Consider the following 17,372-nt stretch of genomic DNA (forward strand, 5'->3'; position numbering starts at 1 on the left):
GACATAATAAATACCCCAGTAATTCCTAAAAATTGAGTCCTAAAGTGTTGAGTAACAAAAACTGATAGTTTTGAAATTGAGGCCGAAATTCCAAAACTACCAGATTTTCTTTCTCAACTCTATAAGAAAAATTACGAGAAAATAAGTGACCAAGAGCAAAAATTGAAATTAGCTAAAGTTCTACTGAAAAATAAGAGTGCTTTTGCAAAAAGATAAACTGGACTTGGGTTCTTGTTCAATTTTTAAACATATAATAGATACTGCAGGGGCAGCACCAACTAGGCAACCCTTGAGACGTACACCTAAAAATACCCTATACCAAATATATCTATGTGCCTAGATTGTCTTGCCTGCGCTAGCATATTTTCAGTCATGGACCTTCGGTCTGGTTATTGGCAATTGGAAATGGCACCGGAAGATCGACATTAAACTGCATTCATTACGAAATATGGTCTTTTTGAGTACACTAAGATGCCTTTCGGACTCTGTAATGATCCTTCAACTTTTCAAAGATGTATGGAGGTAATTTTTCGTGGAATGCAATCGAAAAACCTTTTGTTTATTTCGATGATATTATAATTTATAGTTCAAATTAAGAAGACCATTTTAATAAATTAGATGAAGTTCTAGATAGATTACAAAATGTTGGTTTGAAACTTCAACCTTCTAAGTGTGAGTTTGTTAAAGATCCTTTTTTTAGGCCATACTGTTAGTAAAAATGGCATTAGTCCAAATCCAAAAATTGTTGAATCAGATAGTAAATGGCAGGTTCCAAATTCAGTCAAGAAAGTTTAGCAATTTCTTGGTCTTTGTAACTATTATCGACAATTTGTTCACAAGTTTAGTAAAATAGCATCCCCTTTTAGTAGACTAACTAGAAAAAAATGTTCCTTTCAATTGGTCAAGTGAATGTCAAAGTTCATTTGAAATATTACGGAAAGCTTTGTTTGAAGCTCCAATTTTAGTATATCCCTTACCAGAAGGTCAGTTTATTTTAGATACTGATGCGTCTAATATTGGTATTGGGTCAGTATTATCTCATCTTCAAAATGGGAAGCAAAAGGTGATTGCCTTTGGGTCCAAAAAGTTAGATAAACCACAACAACGATATAGTGTAACCAGACGCGAGCTTTTAGCAGTCATTACATCTATTCATCAGTTTCGCCATTACTTAGTTGGTAAAAAATTTTTGCTAAGGTCCGACCATGCATCCTTGAGATGGCTGTTTAATTTTAAATTGTTAGTTTTGATGTTTGACAATTAACATTATAGATTCATATTAGAACCGGAAAGATAAATACAATCACCCGTTGTGATGAGGATGTTATGATCTATTCTGCAAGTGAATTCTGCAGTCCCGTTTGGTACACTTTTCCCAGTCCAGATTATTTTGGTTGTTACCCAAAAGTGCATTACATATTAACATCTTCACAGTCTCTTTGAGGTATACCGCATATCCCATATAGTTTTATTGCATATCATAACCATTTAATTGATGATAACTTGTTCATAGTAAAATTAAGAAACTAATTGCAGATCCAATCTAACTTTTGAAGTTTGAAGCGACAAGAGTAAAAGCAACTGAGCATATTTTACGGCTAAGCAATAAGAGTTACAACTTACCCAAGCTGTGAGACCTTTATGATTGACCACCATCAGTTTAGATAGAGGTTAAGAGGAATATGAAACCCAAAAAAAGGATGTCACTACTTGTAACAGTGAAATTAAAATCATGACTTTATCCATTTGAATACAAAACGGTAATCAACCACTTGAGTATATTGAAACAGAAAGCAGAAAGTTATATATTTGAGTGATGTAAATGTTTTTCCCATATGAAACAAAATAAAAATTAATCTGTTACAATTTCAGATTTGTATTAATAAAAAAGAACAATAAAACAAATAGTGCAGGAGCTACAATCTTCTAATGTACGATTATGAAATCATGAAATAAGTCTCTTCTTATGTTTTACTTGTCATGCGTTATACAGCTAGTGCATCTAGTGGAGGAGGAGTTGCTAATTTGTCCGTTTTTTGTAGCTACAGTTATATTCAAAGTTACTTTTAATTTGAAGATTTTTAAAAGTATTTTGGGTATCCATCATTTTCTATACAAGTAAATGCCCGCACCGAGACAGTTGTTTTCTATTCGTTTGATGTGTTTGAGTTTTATGCGACTGTCATACAAGTGAGAGGTTTAGCTAGCTAAAAAAACAGGTTTAATCCACCATTTTCTACATAAGAAAATGGCTGACCAAGACAGGAATATGACAGTTGTTACCTATTCGTTTGATGTGTTTGAGCTTTTGATTTTGGCATTGCTTAGGGACTTTCCGTTCAGAACTTTCCCCGGAGTTCGGTATTTTTGTTATTTTACTTTTGGTTATGCCATTTGAAAAGGGACTTTCTGATTTGAATTTTCCTTGTAATTCTGTATTTCTGATATTTTACTTTTTGAGGACTGCTTGTTGTCTTTTCGTCTGATTTTTTTTCTATTTCGTAATGTTTTCTTTTCTTCTTTATTTTGATTACTTTCTTGGTATTATCTAACGTATATGTCATAGCGTATACTGTAAACCAACTAATTTTCGCGAGAATTTATTTTTTGCGACTTTCGCGAGTAGTAAAATAACGCGAATATAAATCGTCGCGAATATGTAAAACTTGGAAGTTTCCTTATTTAACTGCATCAATCAAATTTGAAAATCGCGAAATTAAATCGCCGCGAAATGGGCTCATAAGGGCTAAACGCGAAATAAAGTATCCGCAAAAATAAGTTGGTTTACAGTAAAACAGGTTTATAGTTTGAAGCATGATGGACAAAACTTAATAGTGATACGTCGTAAACAAGAAAAAGATAATCATATATTCTATCATATCATATTCTTTCATCAATGAATATCGAATGAGGAGGAATATGAAACCTTAAATAGATGCCTCTTGTCGTAGAGGGTCTAGATGGTGTTTATAGATATGATATTAATTGACAAGAAGTGCAGAATAAAAAAGCAAAAAAAAAAAAAAAAAAAAATAGAAAAGAATAGAAAAAATTCGGCAAAACAATAAAGAAAAGAGTATAATGTGTTTCTAGTGTTTCTAAATTTAAAAAATTGACAACAATTGGCAAAAATAAAAAAAATAGAGAAAAATGGTATAGAAATTAAAGAATAAAGAAATGTGGGACCTCCCAGCTAGATCCTCATCATAGCAGTAACCATTACAACACATATTTATCAATTGAGAAACTTAATTAGTACCAAAAGTACTTAAAATTAAATAAATTAGCTCTACTTTTAAAATAACATTTCGTAATATGAATGTAAATAAAAATGTCTGATATTATTATAAAATAACGAGTATAACGAATAAAACAATAGAGAATGTTGAGAAAACATGTTAAAAAACTTGCCAAATCATGAATGAAAAAAAATCTTCCGATTTGTTGTAAAATCTAACTGAGAAATCTGTTTTTTCTATGACTTATGTTTTCTCAATTTTAGACATTACAGATATGCACATTTGGTATTTTGGGCTTTGAAAAAAAAACCAAATGTTAACTCTGTTGTTATTTGACTATTGTCTTTCCATTAAGTATACATATCTATTCTGATATGTTATTATTGCTGTCTATCCGTTGAAAATACTGGGAATAAATCTATTTTCCAAGGTCCAGGTGCTCAATCTGAGATTGATACTTATGTGTCTCCTGTATTTTTTTACCTACAGAAACCATTTTTTGTTTTTCTTTGTTGGCATATTTGTTTATTTTATATTGATTAAGATTATATTTTCAAAATACTCATTAGTGACGGTGACCATAAAAGTAAAACGACCAAATAAAGTACAAGGTTAAAAGTAATATAAAAAATTACCGAACTCCGAAGAAAATCTAAACGGAAAATCCCTAAGCAAATGTCAAAATCAAAAGCTCAAACAAATCGAACTAATGGATAACAACTGTCATATTCCTGACTTAGTACAGGCATTTTCTTATTATGTAGAAAATGGTGGATTAACTGGTTTTATAGCTAGATAAACCTCTCATTTGTATGGCAGTCGCATTAAAGAGCATTGATGATCAAATTCTAAAAGATATATCCAATTACACATGTTACAGCTATGGTAAACTTCTACTCCACTTCAGTGAAAATAGATATAAGAAGATGTGGTATGAGTGCCAATGAGACAGTCTCCATCCAAGTCAAAATTTATAAAAGTAAACCATTATAGGTCAATGTTTGTTTTTGAATAGGCAACAGATTTCAAAATTAGTAGTTAAACATGATTTAGATGTTAATGTTTGATATGATTTATGCTGTACATGAATGTTCATATTTTTGTAAGACTTTATTACGGTCTACTGTAGTAGTCATATTATATATTTCAGTTTGGCATAAAAAAACCACAAATTCTCATATGATCTTCAGAATTAATTAAGAACAAGACTGTGTTTGAATATGGTATACCGATTATGGGAAGAAGTTTTATGTTTGTTTTTCTCGTATTTCTATGTAAAAAATATGTTCAATGGTGGTGGCCATTTTCATTCTGGATTGGTAACAAAATCGCAAAATTGTTTTAAAACTATCTGTTGGTAGTTTATATAATATCTTAAATAAATATGCAAATAAATTCTAAAAAAGATCTCTTTAATTTCAGGTAATCAGATTACATTTTGGCCTTACAACCATTGCAGAACTTGGTTACTACCTTAAAAAAATGGCTAGATATGCAAATTCATGTACACGTAGGTGCAGAAAGTATACTTTTATTGTTTTGGAACATTTTCTGCTTAGACTTCATAGGCCATTTGAACGTGGTACTCTTCAGTATGCAGTACAGATGATTAAAAAACTGTGTCAAAAAGGCTTGCATCATATTGTGTGTTTTGACTTTTATTTGGTTGTCTCTCAGATGAAGAATGTTTGATTGAAATTGATATGAAATGTTTTAATCTCCTATTAGAGTTAAAGTTATGCTTTTTTAGTACCATGTGCTGGCAGTTGTTAAAGAGATTGATAGATTGTGAACAATGTTTTCAACCATATCTTACTTTACAGTTTATATCATCATGATATGTAGATATGGGCTGACTGTTTTCAAATCATAATTCTATGCAGAATGTATACGCATTACAATAAACTGAGCAGAATGCAAAGAAATTTAATACAACACTTACACAGAGAACTCAATCCAGTGACATTTTGTAATATTGGCCATAAATTGTATTGTTAAACACTTTTTGTAATCAAATTAAATGGAGATCCGAAAAAGACATATAATAAATTCTATTAGATGATAAAGAATTATTTTGAATGATTTGTGGTGTTTAACGCCACTTTCAGTCCATTGACGATTTGTGGCGGGCATATTATTGTTGGTGGAAGAAGAAGTAGTGCCTGGAGAGAACTACCAAATGTATGCCAAGTGCTTACTATGCCTCTCATTTTACACATGAAATGACTTCCACCTTTAAATATTAAACACCAATTGTGAACAAACAATACACAATGTTTCAAATGTCTATGGTATTTTTTTCGTCTTTTGATTTGGTTTGTGCTTACTCTAGTTCACATATGGAGCAAAATAAAAATATAAATAGGGCATTTTTCTAATTTTTGATTCTCACTTAAAACTACGTCACGGAGAAGACTAGTGGTGAAACTGATTTATATAACACGCGAAAAACTCATTAAAGATACGTGTAACCAATGTGCTGCTCTCATTGGCTCTTCATTGTCATTCATACGAATACAATAGTCTTATATTTGTACTATGTGTTTAAGTTTAAACAGATTTTAAGAACACTCGAATAAATAGTCAATTTGAAGTATTCATAGTATTAGTTGTATTAAGAACATTTCAGGACACTTATTAGAAATCATTTATATCCCTCGATTGTAATGTTAAACGTAATATAAACATTCAGTGGTTGTATACTGTATATCATATTTGTTTTCCGTTCATTGTTTTGTACGTAAATCAGGCCGTTAGTTGTCTTGTTATTGTTTGACATTTGTCATTTCAGGACCTTTTATAGTTGACTATGAAGTATGGGTTTTGCTTATAGTTGAAGGCCGTACAGAACTCTATAGTTGTTAACTTATATGTCATTTGGTCTCCGTTAGAGGGTTGTCTCACTAGCAATCATACTACATCATTTTTCAATTTTATAATTCAAATCAAAGATATATTATAGCATCAAAATTGTGTTTTTATCCGTTATCATTTTATTTATTGTGTAATGCTTTCAACCAAATGTTTTAAGACAGACATACACAGATATTGTTATTCATTAACGAAAAGGACATATCATTCATGCCACTAACAAATTATTTGGAATCGTTATGTTGATGTGGTCTCTCCTTCTCGGAGTTTAGATTTTGATTCACCCCTCTGCATCTTTCTTTTTCTTTTTTGAATTTTAAATCACTTATGCAATGACAAGTGAAAAGAGTTTACAAAGTCTAATAGATTCGTTATATGATGTTATTTCATCCGTTTATGAAGAAAATATAAAAATTATAAGAAATTGCAACCAACGGCACTGAAATAATTTACATTAGGCAGTAGGGAATTATAAGGATAATTTCACATTTTTTGTAAACAACTGAAAATTTTAGGCAATTTATAAATAGTCAGTTTGTGCACATAGATTGATCGAATGACTACAACTTAGAAATATAAATATAGATAATCTTATATCATTTCAGGCTGCAATTGGGCATGTAATTCAAATAAAAATCTATGGGATATCGCATTTTCATCATTTTCCACGAACCTACCTTTCCCATGAAAAGTAAACTTAACAAGAAAGATAATGATGACAGTATATTTTAGTTATTAATAACAATCACGATTCATACCAGGAACCAATTTTCTGAAGTGTGCCCACTTCATATAAGGACCAAAACGATCGAACGTCCGGAAATATTTTTCTCCTACTTACTTCGTTTTCTTAATACTAGGTGAATGACAGTAAGAAACTCCCCCTCGAAATACTTATAATATAATAGTAGGAAGGTCAAATATTAAATGTATAATAATTTTGATAATTATATTTTTTCATTTGATCTAATAAAACAATATTACAGATAAATACAACGGTGATGGTCAGTTTTTGAACTGATACAATTTCATCAAATATTTTTTTTAATAAAATATTATTCAATAACATAAAATGAAAACATAAATTAAACTTTCGATTTTTTTTCAAGGAGATGAGTAATTATTACCAGTGATATAAATATCCACTAAAGATCAAATGACGTAGATGTTAGCAACTATAGGTCATCGTACGGAATCCAACAATGAGCAAAATCCATACCGCATAGCAAGCTATAAAAGGCCGCGACATATAAAAAAGTAAAACAATTCAAACGAGAAAACCAACAGTCTGATTAATGTAATGAACAAATAAATAAAAAAACAAATATAATATACGGCATCAATTGACATTCCATGAACTACTGGCTCCTGACTTTGGTCAAGTACAACCATAATGTGACAGTGTTAAACATGTTTGCAGATTACCAACCCTTCCTCTAACCTAATACTGTAGTGTAACAGCGCAACATAAGAACAAAATATAAAAATTAATTCATCACATCGATACAAAGCACAAAAAAACAACAAAAACAACATTAAATACACACAGTCTGCTTCATATCTTGATTTATCATCTTGACTCTATTTTTTCGACTTATGGCGTTTGATTGTCCTCTTTGTTTATTCTGCCTTATTTTTGGGGTCATTTATAAAAATCTTACATTTGAAATTTGTTAAATGTTAAAACTCATTTTTTGTTTAATTATGGGGAGTCGTTACAGGTTCAGGAAAGATAACTGTTTACGCGATATTGAACGTTCAACGTCTCATTGTCACTATTTTTGTTTATGATGACGTAGTAAAAACAATAAGGTATAAAAGAATTGTCTTGTCGTTTTATAAGGTAAAAGAATGCAAACATTTGTTTTTACCTGTTGTTTATTTTCTCTCAGAATTAGGAATTTGACAGGAGATGTCTTGTAATCTTCTGAACGTGGAGAGTGATTTCCCGCAAAGTATACGTATGAGGCAATAATTGGAAAATACACTTTCGGGTACAATTTTGAGAGTTTTCGATATACGTATGGTAAAAAAAACTTTCAATATGTATGAATTAATTTCAATTGCGAAACAAAAGCCAACGTGAATGAATATATTTCGAAACAAATGAAAATAGAAAAAGCGTGTAAATCTGATCTATAAAAGTCCGTAATTTGATCTTACTTTGGCACAAATTCCATCAGGTTTTCAAATAAGAGATAACTATTGAATGTTCTTTAATTTTTCACTAATTTTTAATCGAACCAATTTGAAATTTCTTTCACAAAACAAAAAATTGTTATACAAGGAAATAATCTTTTTAAATTATTACCAAAAAGAATAATTTTTTTGGGCGAATACATGCACGCGGGAAATTTCGTTTTATTTTATGATTTTTTAACGATCTTATCCCGATCTACAACATATCTCTACCCCACCCCTAAGAAATAAAACAATGTGAAAATCTATCGACACCCCTAAATATCACTTGATAACTTCACTATGTGCATAATGTTGAAGTAGTTAAAGCGTAACCGTCAGCTTATTCCCGGAACACTTATGAACTGATATAAAATCAGTAACATAAATTTGTTTCTCTAAAGTGTCTGCTGACAAGTAAGTACGTTTATCATTGTCTAATCGACTTCACTTTCTATATACTAATTTTAATTAATTATTGAATTCAACAATTTGTCTTAGTTCAAATTATATCGCATTCTTTACTATAAATGCATTTTTTTTCAAATATATGCCAAGTCATTGTCAGTCTGTAATACCATATGTATGTTTTCTATGATCTAGGTTTATGTAACTCATTTAATGAGGACAATTCATTGGCCATTGTCTCCCTTTGTACTAAAAAATGAATTGAATCTGACATGGATTTCAAAACCACATTAGGGGTATGATTTGTATGAACTGCTCTATCTATCAACCTAAGCTTTCAATGTAGTATCATGTGTACTATTATTTGGTTTTTTTTTAATAATGGTATTATTTGTCCTTCGACGACTAAAAATTTGGTTTGCTACTTTTTGATATCGGTTATTTCATGTTTTCAAAAAAGTTTTACCTTTTTCTATTTAGCCGAAAAATCTTCATTCGTACATGATGATAGATATCCGAATACGAAAACACACAGAATTTTACTTCAAACATTTCAATATATATATATTTCTAACTGTATCATTGTATTTTGTGTATTTGGGTTGCTGTATAATGGACGTTTATGAGTGGCCATTCGTGTCATTGGCGGTATTAACATACCGTATAAAACTTTGAACGCGTGGGTTTTCACTTTTAACACGTTGGGTTTTACTTTTAACGCGTTGGTTTTCACATTTAACGCGTTGGTTTTTATTTTAAAATGCTTTGGTTTTCACTTTTAACGCATTGATTTCACTTTTAACGCGTTGGTTATCACTTTACTATTTACACTTTTAGTAATAATATAATAAACACTCCCTTTTTCAGTATTTCTATCACATGACTTAACAACAAATTTGCTTGACGTTTATTTCTTCATTTTTTTGTTTTAACGGTAGATTGTTTTTCAAGAATCCATTGTCATCCAAAATTAAGCTTTATGCTAACTTTGAATATGTAGCTTACATACTTTTTAACCCTACAAAAACGTACTACACATTCGGGATTTGAACCAGAGAGCGTTTTATACTATAATCACAATAGTCTTCTGTCCATGCACGATACCACTCGACTACAATTGCTGATATACAATTACTAATAGTTTATACTCTTAAAGCGCTTTTAGTTATCAATAACTTTTTTCAATACATGTACATACTACATTTACATACATTTACCTGTCTATATTATTGTATATGGCGGCTTTTTGTTCAAGGTTATTGTTGTTTTTTTAAAATTGTTTAACATCTCACAGCGTATACTACTGTTGCCTTTATTTATTCAGCCCTTATTTTATTGATTTTGTATTTACATTGTATTATAAATCAAATTTATTCGTTCAGTGTATGTTCACTAGTGTTGATATGTCTCTTGATTGAGTTAAGCCATTTCAATTGATATTTTATAGTGTGTCTTTCTATGTTGCGATGTTACACTATTGTTTCAGATAAGGGTGAAGTTTGGTACCTATTAAAACGTTTAAACCCGCTGCATTTGTTTGCACCTGTCCTAAGTCAGGAATCTATTGTTCAGTAGTTGTCGTTTGTTGATGGGGTTCATAAATGTTTCTCGTTTCTCGTTTTTTATTTAGATTAGACCGCTGGTTTTGTCGTTTAAATGGTTTAACACTAGTCATTCTTGGGGCCCTTTATAGCTTGCTGTTCGGTGTGAGCCAAGGCTCCGTGTTGAAGACCGTGCTTTGACCTATAATGGTTTACTTTTAAAAATTGTGACTTGGATGGAGAGTTGTCTCATTGGCACTCATACCTCATCTTCTTATATCTACATAAAAAGTCATTGACATTAAGCTTTGTTCATTGATATCCAATGTGCACGATGGCCGTTTTTTTTTTATTTCATTATTGTTTTTTTAGTATCTTTTTTTTTAAGGGGAAAAAAGGGGGGGAAGGAGCGGGGGTAGGGTTGTTAAACATGGGATTATATCGTTTAACATTTCATATTTCTAAATCAAACATCAATACAATACAATATAATTATGATAAATTAAACGGTATAATTATAAAAACCGTTCAAAGATATAAAACAACAAAAATACAACAACGAGAAGAACGAAATGTTAACTTATATTTTACTTATGTTAACTTGTTGGAAACCTCAATATAGATGCGAACCATCTAGATGCAATCATTATCAAGTTTTAAAGAATAAATAAGACAAAATATGAAATCTTCTTATTCCTTTGATTTATTGCCAAAACGTAAAATTTTAATCAGCAATAGGTTTAGCTAGAAACTTTTTAAGAGAAGTTGTAGATCGGCAACGATAAATAACTTGCGACTAACGTCCAATACATTTTCGAATACCTGACACCAAGTAAGCATGGTAAGGTTTTATGGAAACATTGTTCAACATTAAACCTGTGTATATTAATGGTCCTTGTTTTTTAGAAGCTTTTCCTTTCTTCAACGATGAACTACAAACAGTTCTTAGGATTTACTTTGATTTGGTAAGTCACGGGAATATTTGTTAGTATAAATATCACTCCAGAAGATTATCGTAAATAACGAATCACTAGAAATTATTTAAGACACCAGGCTTAAATATAGAAACGCCATGGGGCGTTTTGCCTACACAAGACACGTCAGTGGCGCTCAAATCAAAATTGAGAGACCAGTTGAAAAGCACTGAAAACCAAATAATTCAAAAATGTGTTTCTAATTTGACTAAATCAATTTATTCCTGGCTTACTTGTACCATTTTAAAAGTACGCGACAGGCGTATTTAGTCTATATTGGAATCAGCAGTGGCGCTAAAATCAAAACAAAGCAACAGCATGATTACCGATTTATATGAACTCGATACGAATTTAATTAAAAATCTGGAATTGTAAAAAAAAAAAATAAATTAAAACGGGAAAATAGCCTTACCTTCTTTCATGCAAAGCAATTAGATTTAAATGAGCTGATTCGTGACAGACCTACAACTAAAAGATCGAACCATTCGTGATATCTAAATACTATGGAGATGAATCGAGAACTTAAAAAGGAACTTTTTATTCTTGGTCAGATAGCTTAGTCACGCTATCACAAACATTGTTGATGGAATTAAAGAAGGTGTAACATACATAGAAGTTTGAAAGAATTTCTGGCAAATTATTGTTCTATGATCATTTTTTAGAAATGACAAGATAGAGTCAGGGAAATATATAATATAAGACCAATAATTTAGGTAAACTATGATTGCAGAGAGAAGATTACGTATCTTTGAAATATTCTTTTGTTAATTTTGAAATAGGTTAAATTGTAAAAGTGAATGCAATTAAGTTGATAAAAGTTCAGTAAATGCACTTCAGAACATTGTTTCGTGGCATCGGTGGCCGAGTGGTCTAAATAGCGCATCTACATGTTTTACCATAAAAATAAGAAGATGTGGTATGATTGCCAATAAACTCTCTAAAAGAGCTGTCAAATCTACGTATACATAAATAATTATAGGTCACCGTTCGGCCTTCAACAATGAGCAAATCCCATACCGCATAGCAAGCTTTAAAGGACCCCGAAATGACAAATGTAAAACACTGAGGTTGTGAGTTTGAATACCTCTACTATGCAATTTATCTCAGCCTCATTTTCAATACACATTTTAGCAAAAAAAAAAATCATGAGTGTTGAGTTTTATAATTTGTTTTTTCACCTATTCTCTCAAAATTCTGAATATTTAATTGTTGAATCGAAATGTCCAAATTTCTTAATATTTAATAATATTGTGGAAAGTAATTAATCGTTTGAAACAATATTAAAATGATTTTACGAAAGGGTTTCGACGTTTTAAGAAGTCTTTTGAGTTCATTGCTACCTTCATGCTACATTTGCTAATTATCAAAAGTTCAAGTGCAATAACTCTTCCTAATAATATGATTTTATTATAATATACTGTCAAATATTTTTCAGGGTCTCCAAGTTGCTGTTGGTAAGAAATTATAACATTCGACACATGATAAAAAGAAGTACAAAGTTAACTTAAGATGCAGGTTTTTGTATATGTTCTAAACTCATTGCCCAAAATCGGTTTCAAGAATTTGAAGGAATTATTTATTTGACACCTTGTCTATAAAACCCCCTTTCCCAACCCGAGCATGGTATTCGAACAATACATAAAACGTACAAATAACACAATAATAAAGTGGTATTACACAGTTTCCATATACACTCACTTTTTTATGTACCAAATGGAACATTAGACGAGAACTTCGTATTTGTTTTATGAATGAAATAGAGTGTAAGATAGGTACTTGTGGCAATTTTCTTTTAGATTTGCATAAAACTTTATACCAGACCTAGTAAATAACTTTACAGTTGCGCGTTCCAAAGGGAACTTAGGAAAGTTAAACCCAATGTGATGTTTGTCTTTCAGCAAAATAGAGGCGAAAGATCCCAATGGGACATTGAAATATAATATCTTGTTTTATATAAACAAGATATTATTTCTATGAAAGCATTAAACTGTATTTTACGCACGTTTACACACGGTCAAATGGTTGTGTCTTAATGCAAAATTAAACTTATCGCTTTTATTACATGTATTAAATTGACTGTTTTCATTTGAATTTAACTCAAATCATAAAAAACAAAAAATAACAAAACAAAACACAACAAGCTGGCCAATAATGTCTGTGTATTTGTATATATTATGAGGTGTCAGATATAAATCTCATCGTTTTAAAATCATATTCCTTTACCGTACAAAAAATGTATAATGTCGTCTGAAATATGCACTATTGATTAAATATTTTCTTTTCAAGTTTACGGAATGTCAGACATGCAACTTAACCATTGAAGATCCTAAATGGAATGACATGTGGTATCTTGTAAGTTAACTAATAAGAATAGTATCATTCGATATGTGTATATGGTTTACAATACAAGACACATCTCTGCTAGGGTTAACTAAAGTCTGCCATTGATTACTTGAGAAATTGTTTGTTTTAAATTTTTTATTTGATTATTAGTGAGTTTTTCAAATAAGAAATTTTGACATTACTATAAATAAATTACATTACCCCAAACTAATTTATTGTCAAGAAAAAACTAGAGCACTTAAAACAATAAATTACACAAAAAGAAAGGTAGACAACACTATTGTTAAAAGACAAAAAAAAACCTAATATAATTCACTAATTCCAAACATACACAATTTGATTCTGTCGTATGCTTTCATTCAGCATGGCAACATTTACGTCATATGAATGCAACCTAAGATTATATGATTATAAGCACCGCCTCCCTAATTTATTAGTACTATGTTCACATTGTTCGTGTACTTTGTGCAAACAATTATATTGAAAAAAAATTGATTCTGTCATATGCTTTCATTCCGCGTGGCAACATTTACGTCATATGAATGCAACCTAAGATTATCTGATTTTAGCACCGCCTCTCTGATTCATTAGTACTATGTCCGCATCGTTCGTGCAAACAATTATATTGAAAAAAAATTTATTCAATTGAAAAAGTTTTAGACGATATATTTTGTAAATGTGGATAATTGCTATAAATATATAAAATATATAATAGTAAATCAATATTTTATGATAAAAATTCACAATGTTATAAATATTTTCCGAGCTATCTATCTTCTTTTACCAATTTGAGTATTATGATGTATACTTATTTGTTTAACGTGGAAATACACTGATTTGTCTCACTAGATAATTCCTGTACATGTTAAAAAATACCTTTAAGATTCAAAATGTGAATAACATTATATTTTTTCCCCATTTAGATAATCTATGAATATAGGAATCTAATACTATGTTTTTGAAAATATATACGAAATGAAAGCAATTAATTATGATCACATTTTTAGCAACTTTTGAACGGTCACTTGCTTTCATTTGCATTTAAAACAAACAGGGTTTTTTAACTTTCATTTCTGATATCAATTTGGTACATGTATCTGCGTATTTCGCATAATTATTTAGATGTTTCTCAAATCAAGTTAAAAACTATGGGATGTCTCATTAATGTATATGTGGTGCGTTACTGCACGATTTGTTATATGTTTTGTTGTGTTTTAAACAGTTGAGTATACAAAACAAAACACACGATTGTGTTTCGAAAGACGATTACTCTTTCAAATCATGATAAAAGCATACACATGTTACCAACAGCATTCAAAGAACATAAAATTGGTATACATCTGTATGCACGTAATAACATGAATTTTAAATCGATAAAAGTAATCTCATACATTTAACTAGACCTTGTTTATGTGCAAAACCATGGTTTCATTGCAATTCAAAATTAAATTAAATATTTAAGAAAACTAAAAGAATTTCCTTTACTAAATATTTAATTTCTTGATAGTGCTATGTTAAAATGTAAATGCAGTACATATAAAACGAAAACTTAAACGTTAACTAACTTATCGGTAAATATTTTATACTTCACTCTATTTTAATATTCTAATTTTATGATAAAAGGAAATTCAGAGTCTCGATTTCTTAAAGATATATTTCTGATATTTCATCACTAACTTTTAGAACAATCCCAGGACAAATGGATATGACATGAATGTATTACCAGCATGGACAAGTTGTGTAAACGGTACTGGCGTGACTGTGGGTGTAGTTGACAATGGCGTTCAGGACCACATAGACCTTAACATTGTGAGTAGAATTTTTAAAAGTCTGTCTACTGCAGTAGTTATAGTTTGTATGGGTTTGTAAATCATGTATATAACATAACATTTTCATACATGTATCATTCAGAGGACATTTTGTCTTTTCTTTTGTGGACATGCAATAAGTCGTGATTTTTTACCACTGTCATTGCATTGGTATTTGGAATAAAAGCCAGAGGTATAGATTGATTGTTTGGCATATGTCAAATTTTTGAACTGTAATCAGCGTTAGAAAACTAATAAAAAATGTCAATACAAACACTCATACCACATTTTATATCTATTCAAGAAATATTTTTTTATTGATGTAACCATGTAGCATGGTATTTTCAGATACCATATAAGTATGCCCATGTGTTCTAGAATTGGAATACCGAAATAATTATATTCTAATTTCCTTTCCATCTCTGTTTTATGGCACCCCTTCCGTTAATCGGGCATAGTTTCGTCTATATACCATTGATATTTCTAAGGAATGTGCCTCCTATATCATCGTAAGAATTAGTTTAAAATGTCAGCAGTGTATCTGTTTTTTTCAGCTTATGACAAATTAAAGAATAAATCTTCCATTTAACAACTGTTAATGTTTAAATACATATATTATTGAAGGCATTGTATTTTCTTCTATAAGAAAAACTGTCACAAAAATAATGAAACAATAATTTTATTTTTTTATTTAGTGAAGTATATGCTGTCTTAATGAGCTTACGTTTTGTATAATTATTTGTTAAATAACTGTTTCAAGCTGTATATCTGGCTCCGTATTCATGGTAATTCATTTGTTTATTTTAGAATAGGACATTGAATGCTGGATATACATACACTAGAGAACTAGAGTATCAACTTCGGTAAGTCAAAACTCATGCGTAAAAACAATAATTGAACTTGAAAAAGAACTATAAAGAGTTGATAACAAATTTGTGACCTTACTTTCTTTCGTTAAAAAAGAAATAGTAAGATACGAGACATTGGGAAAGTTTGTCCGTGTGAGTAAAATGATAAACATTAAGAAACATGATACTTATGTGACAAAAGTGTTAGTCTTTCACTATGATGAATGGTAGATACCTGGTCAATCAAATGCGACCTTTGTGACTTAAGATGAATCATAATATTCAATGTTTGATTTTTTTTTCAGGTCACGCCAGTCACCAAGGGTAAGAATACAAACTGAAAAAAAAAAAGAATTGAATTTGTTTATGAACTGGTTAGGTCTTATTAGTTAAATTCAACCTTTATCCCAATAATTTGAATAAAATCTTGCATAATCTAATTAGTATATTTTGCTACTTGATAATACAACAATTGAGCTGACCTCACCAGAAAATAAGTTGGTGTCACAGATCTCGCAAATAATTCTCAAAAAATTTAATATAAGATACGAAAGGTGGACAATAAGATGCAATGGCAAGCGTCACACTTAAACTGTTAAACTCTTAGGTTTGATGTACCTACATTAAATAGACTAATTTACCAAATTGTTTCCTGAAATGTGGTAAAATTGGTAACACCTGATCAAGAGTAGGAGAAGAATTCAGATATATGTCTTTCGTATATCAACTAAAACACGTCTGAATTGTTATTTGTGATCAGTTGTACTGCTGCTTTATTTTACTATCAAAGTATATGGACAATGATTGTTCAGTCTTTCAATTTGCATAGTCCTGATACGTTTAAGGTATAATTTCCACTGAAATGATTTCTAATCACGTTACATTTACTTTTGATCTTCAGAGTCAAAACCATTTGCTATTATAAAATACATGAAAATGTCATTACAGTAACTAATATATTTTTATTGTCTTATTCTCCTTCGTTGAGGTTATCATCTTCAAATCATCACAGTCGCCATTTCAAATAAATAGTAATCATATGTATTATAAGTTACCGAGAAAACATATATATATTTTTAAATTCGATCAAATAATAACAGATTATACTAAAGAACAAGAACAATATTCCATTCATCTCATTTGGTCCCAAACTTTTCCAAGC

The 17,372-nt window shown here is 30.3% G+C and overlaps 1 protein-coding gene across 7 annotated transcripts in view; it reads left to right on the forward strand.

Annotated features, from left to right (window-relative positions):
- The first annotated feature begins 11,132 nt into the window (after positions 1 to 11,132).
- LOC127729944 (neuroendocrine convertase 2-like) overlaps positions 11,133 to 17,372 on the forward strand; it is a 52,387-nt gene continuing 46,147 nt past the window's right edge. For all 7 annotated transcript variants that reach the window (XM_052237921.1, XM_052237922.1, XM_052237925.1 and 4 more), the window contains exons 1-6: positions 11,133 to 11,202; positions 12,647 to 12,665; positions 13,498 to 13,563; positions 15,238 to 15,363; positions 16,170 to 16,225; positions 16,516 to 16,534. In XM_052237921.1, coding sequence (XP_052093881.1) covers positions 11,165 to 11,202; positions 12,647 to 12,665; positions 13,498 to 13,563; positions 15,238 to 15,363; positions 16,170 to 16,225; positions 16,516 to 16,534 — 324 coding nt within the window. In that variant the 5' untranslated portion in view covers positions 11,133 to 11,164. The remainder of the gene's footprint in view (positions 11,203 to 12,646; positions 12,666 to 13,497; positions 13,564 to 15,237; positions 15,364 to 16,169; positions 16,226 to 16,515; positions 16,535 to 17,372) is intronic.

Source organism: Mytilus californianus, unplaced genomic scaffold (assembly GCF_021869535.1).
Source record: "Mytilus californianus isolate M0D057914Y unplaced genomic scaffold, xbMytCali1.0.p SCAF_2, whole genome shotgun sequence".
NCBI lineage: Eukaryota > Metazoa > Mollusca > Bivalvia > Mytilida > Mytilidae > Mytilus > Mytilus californianus.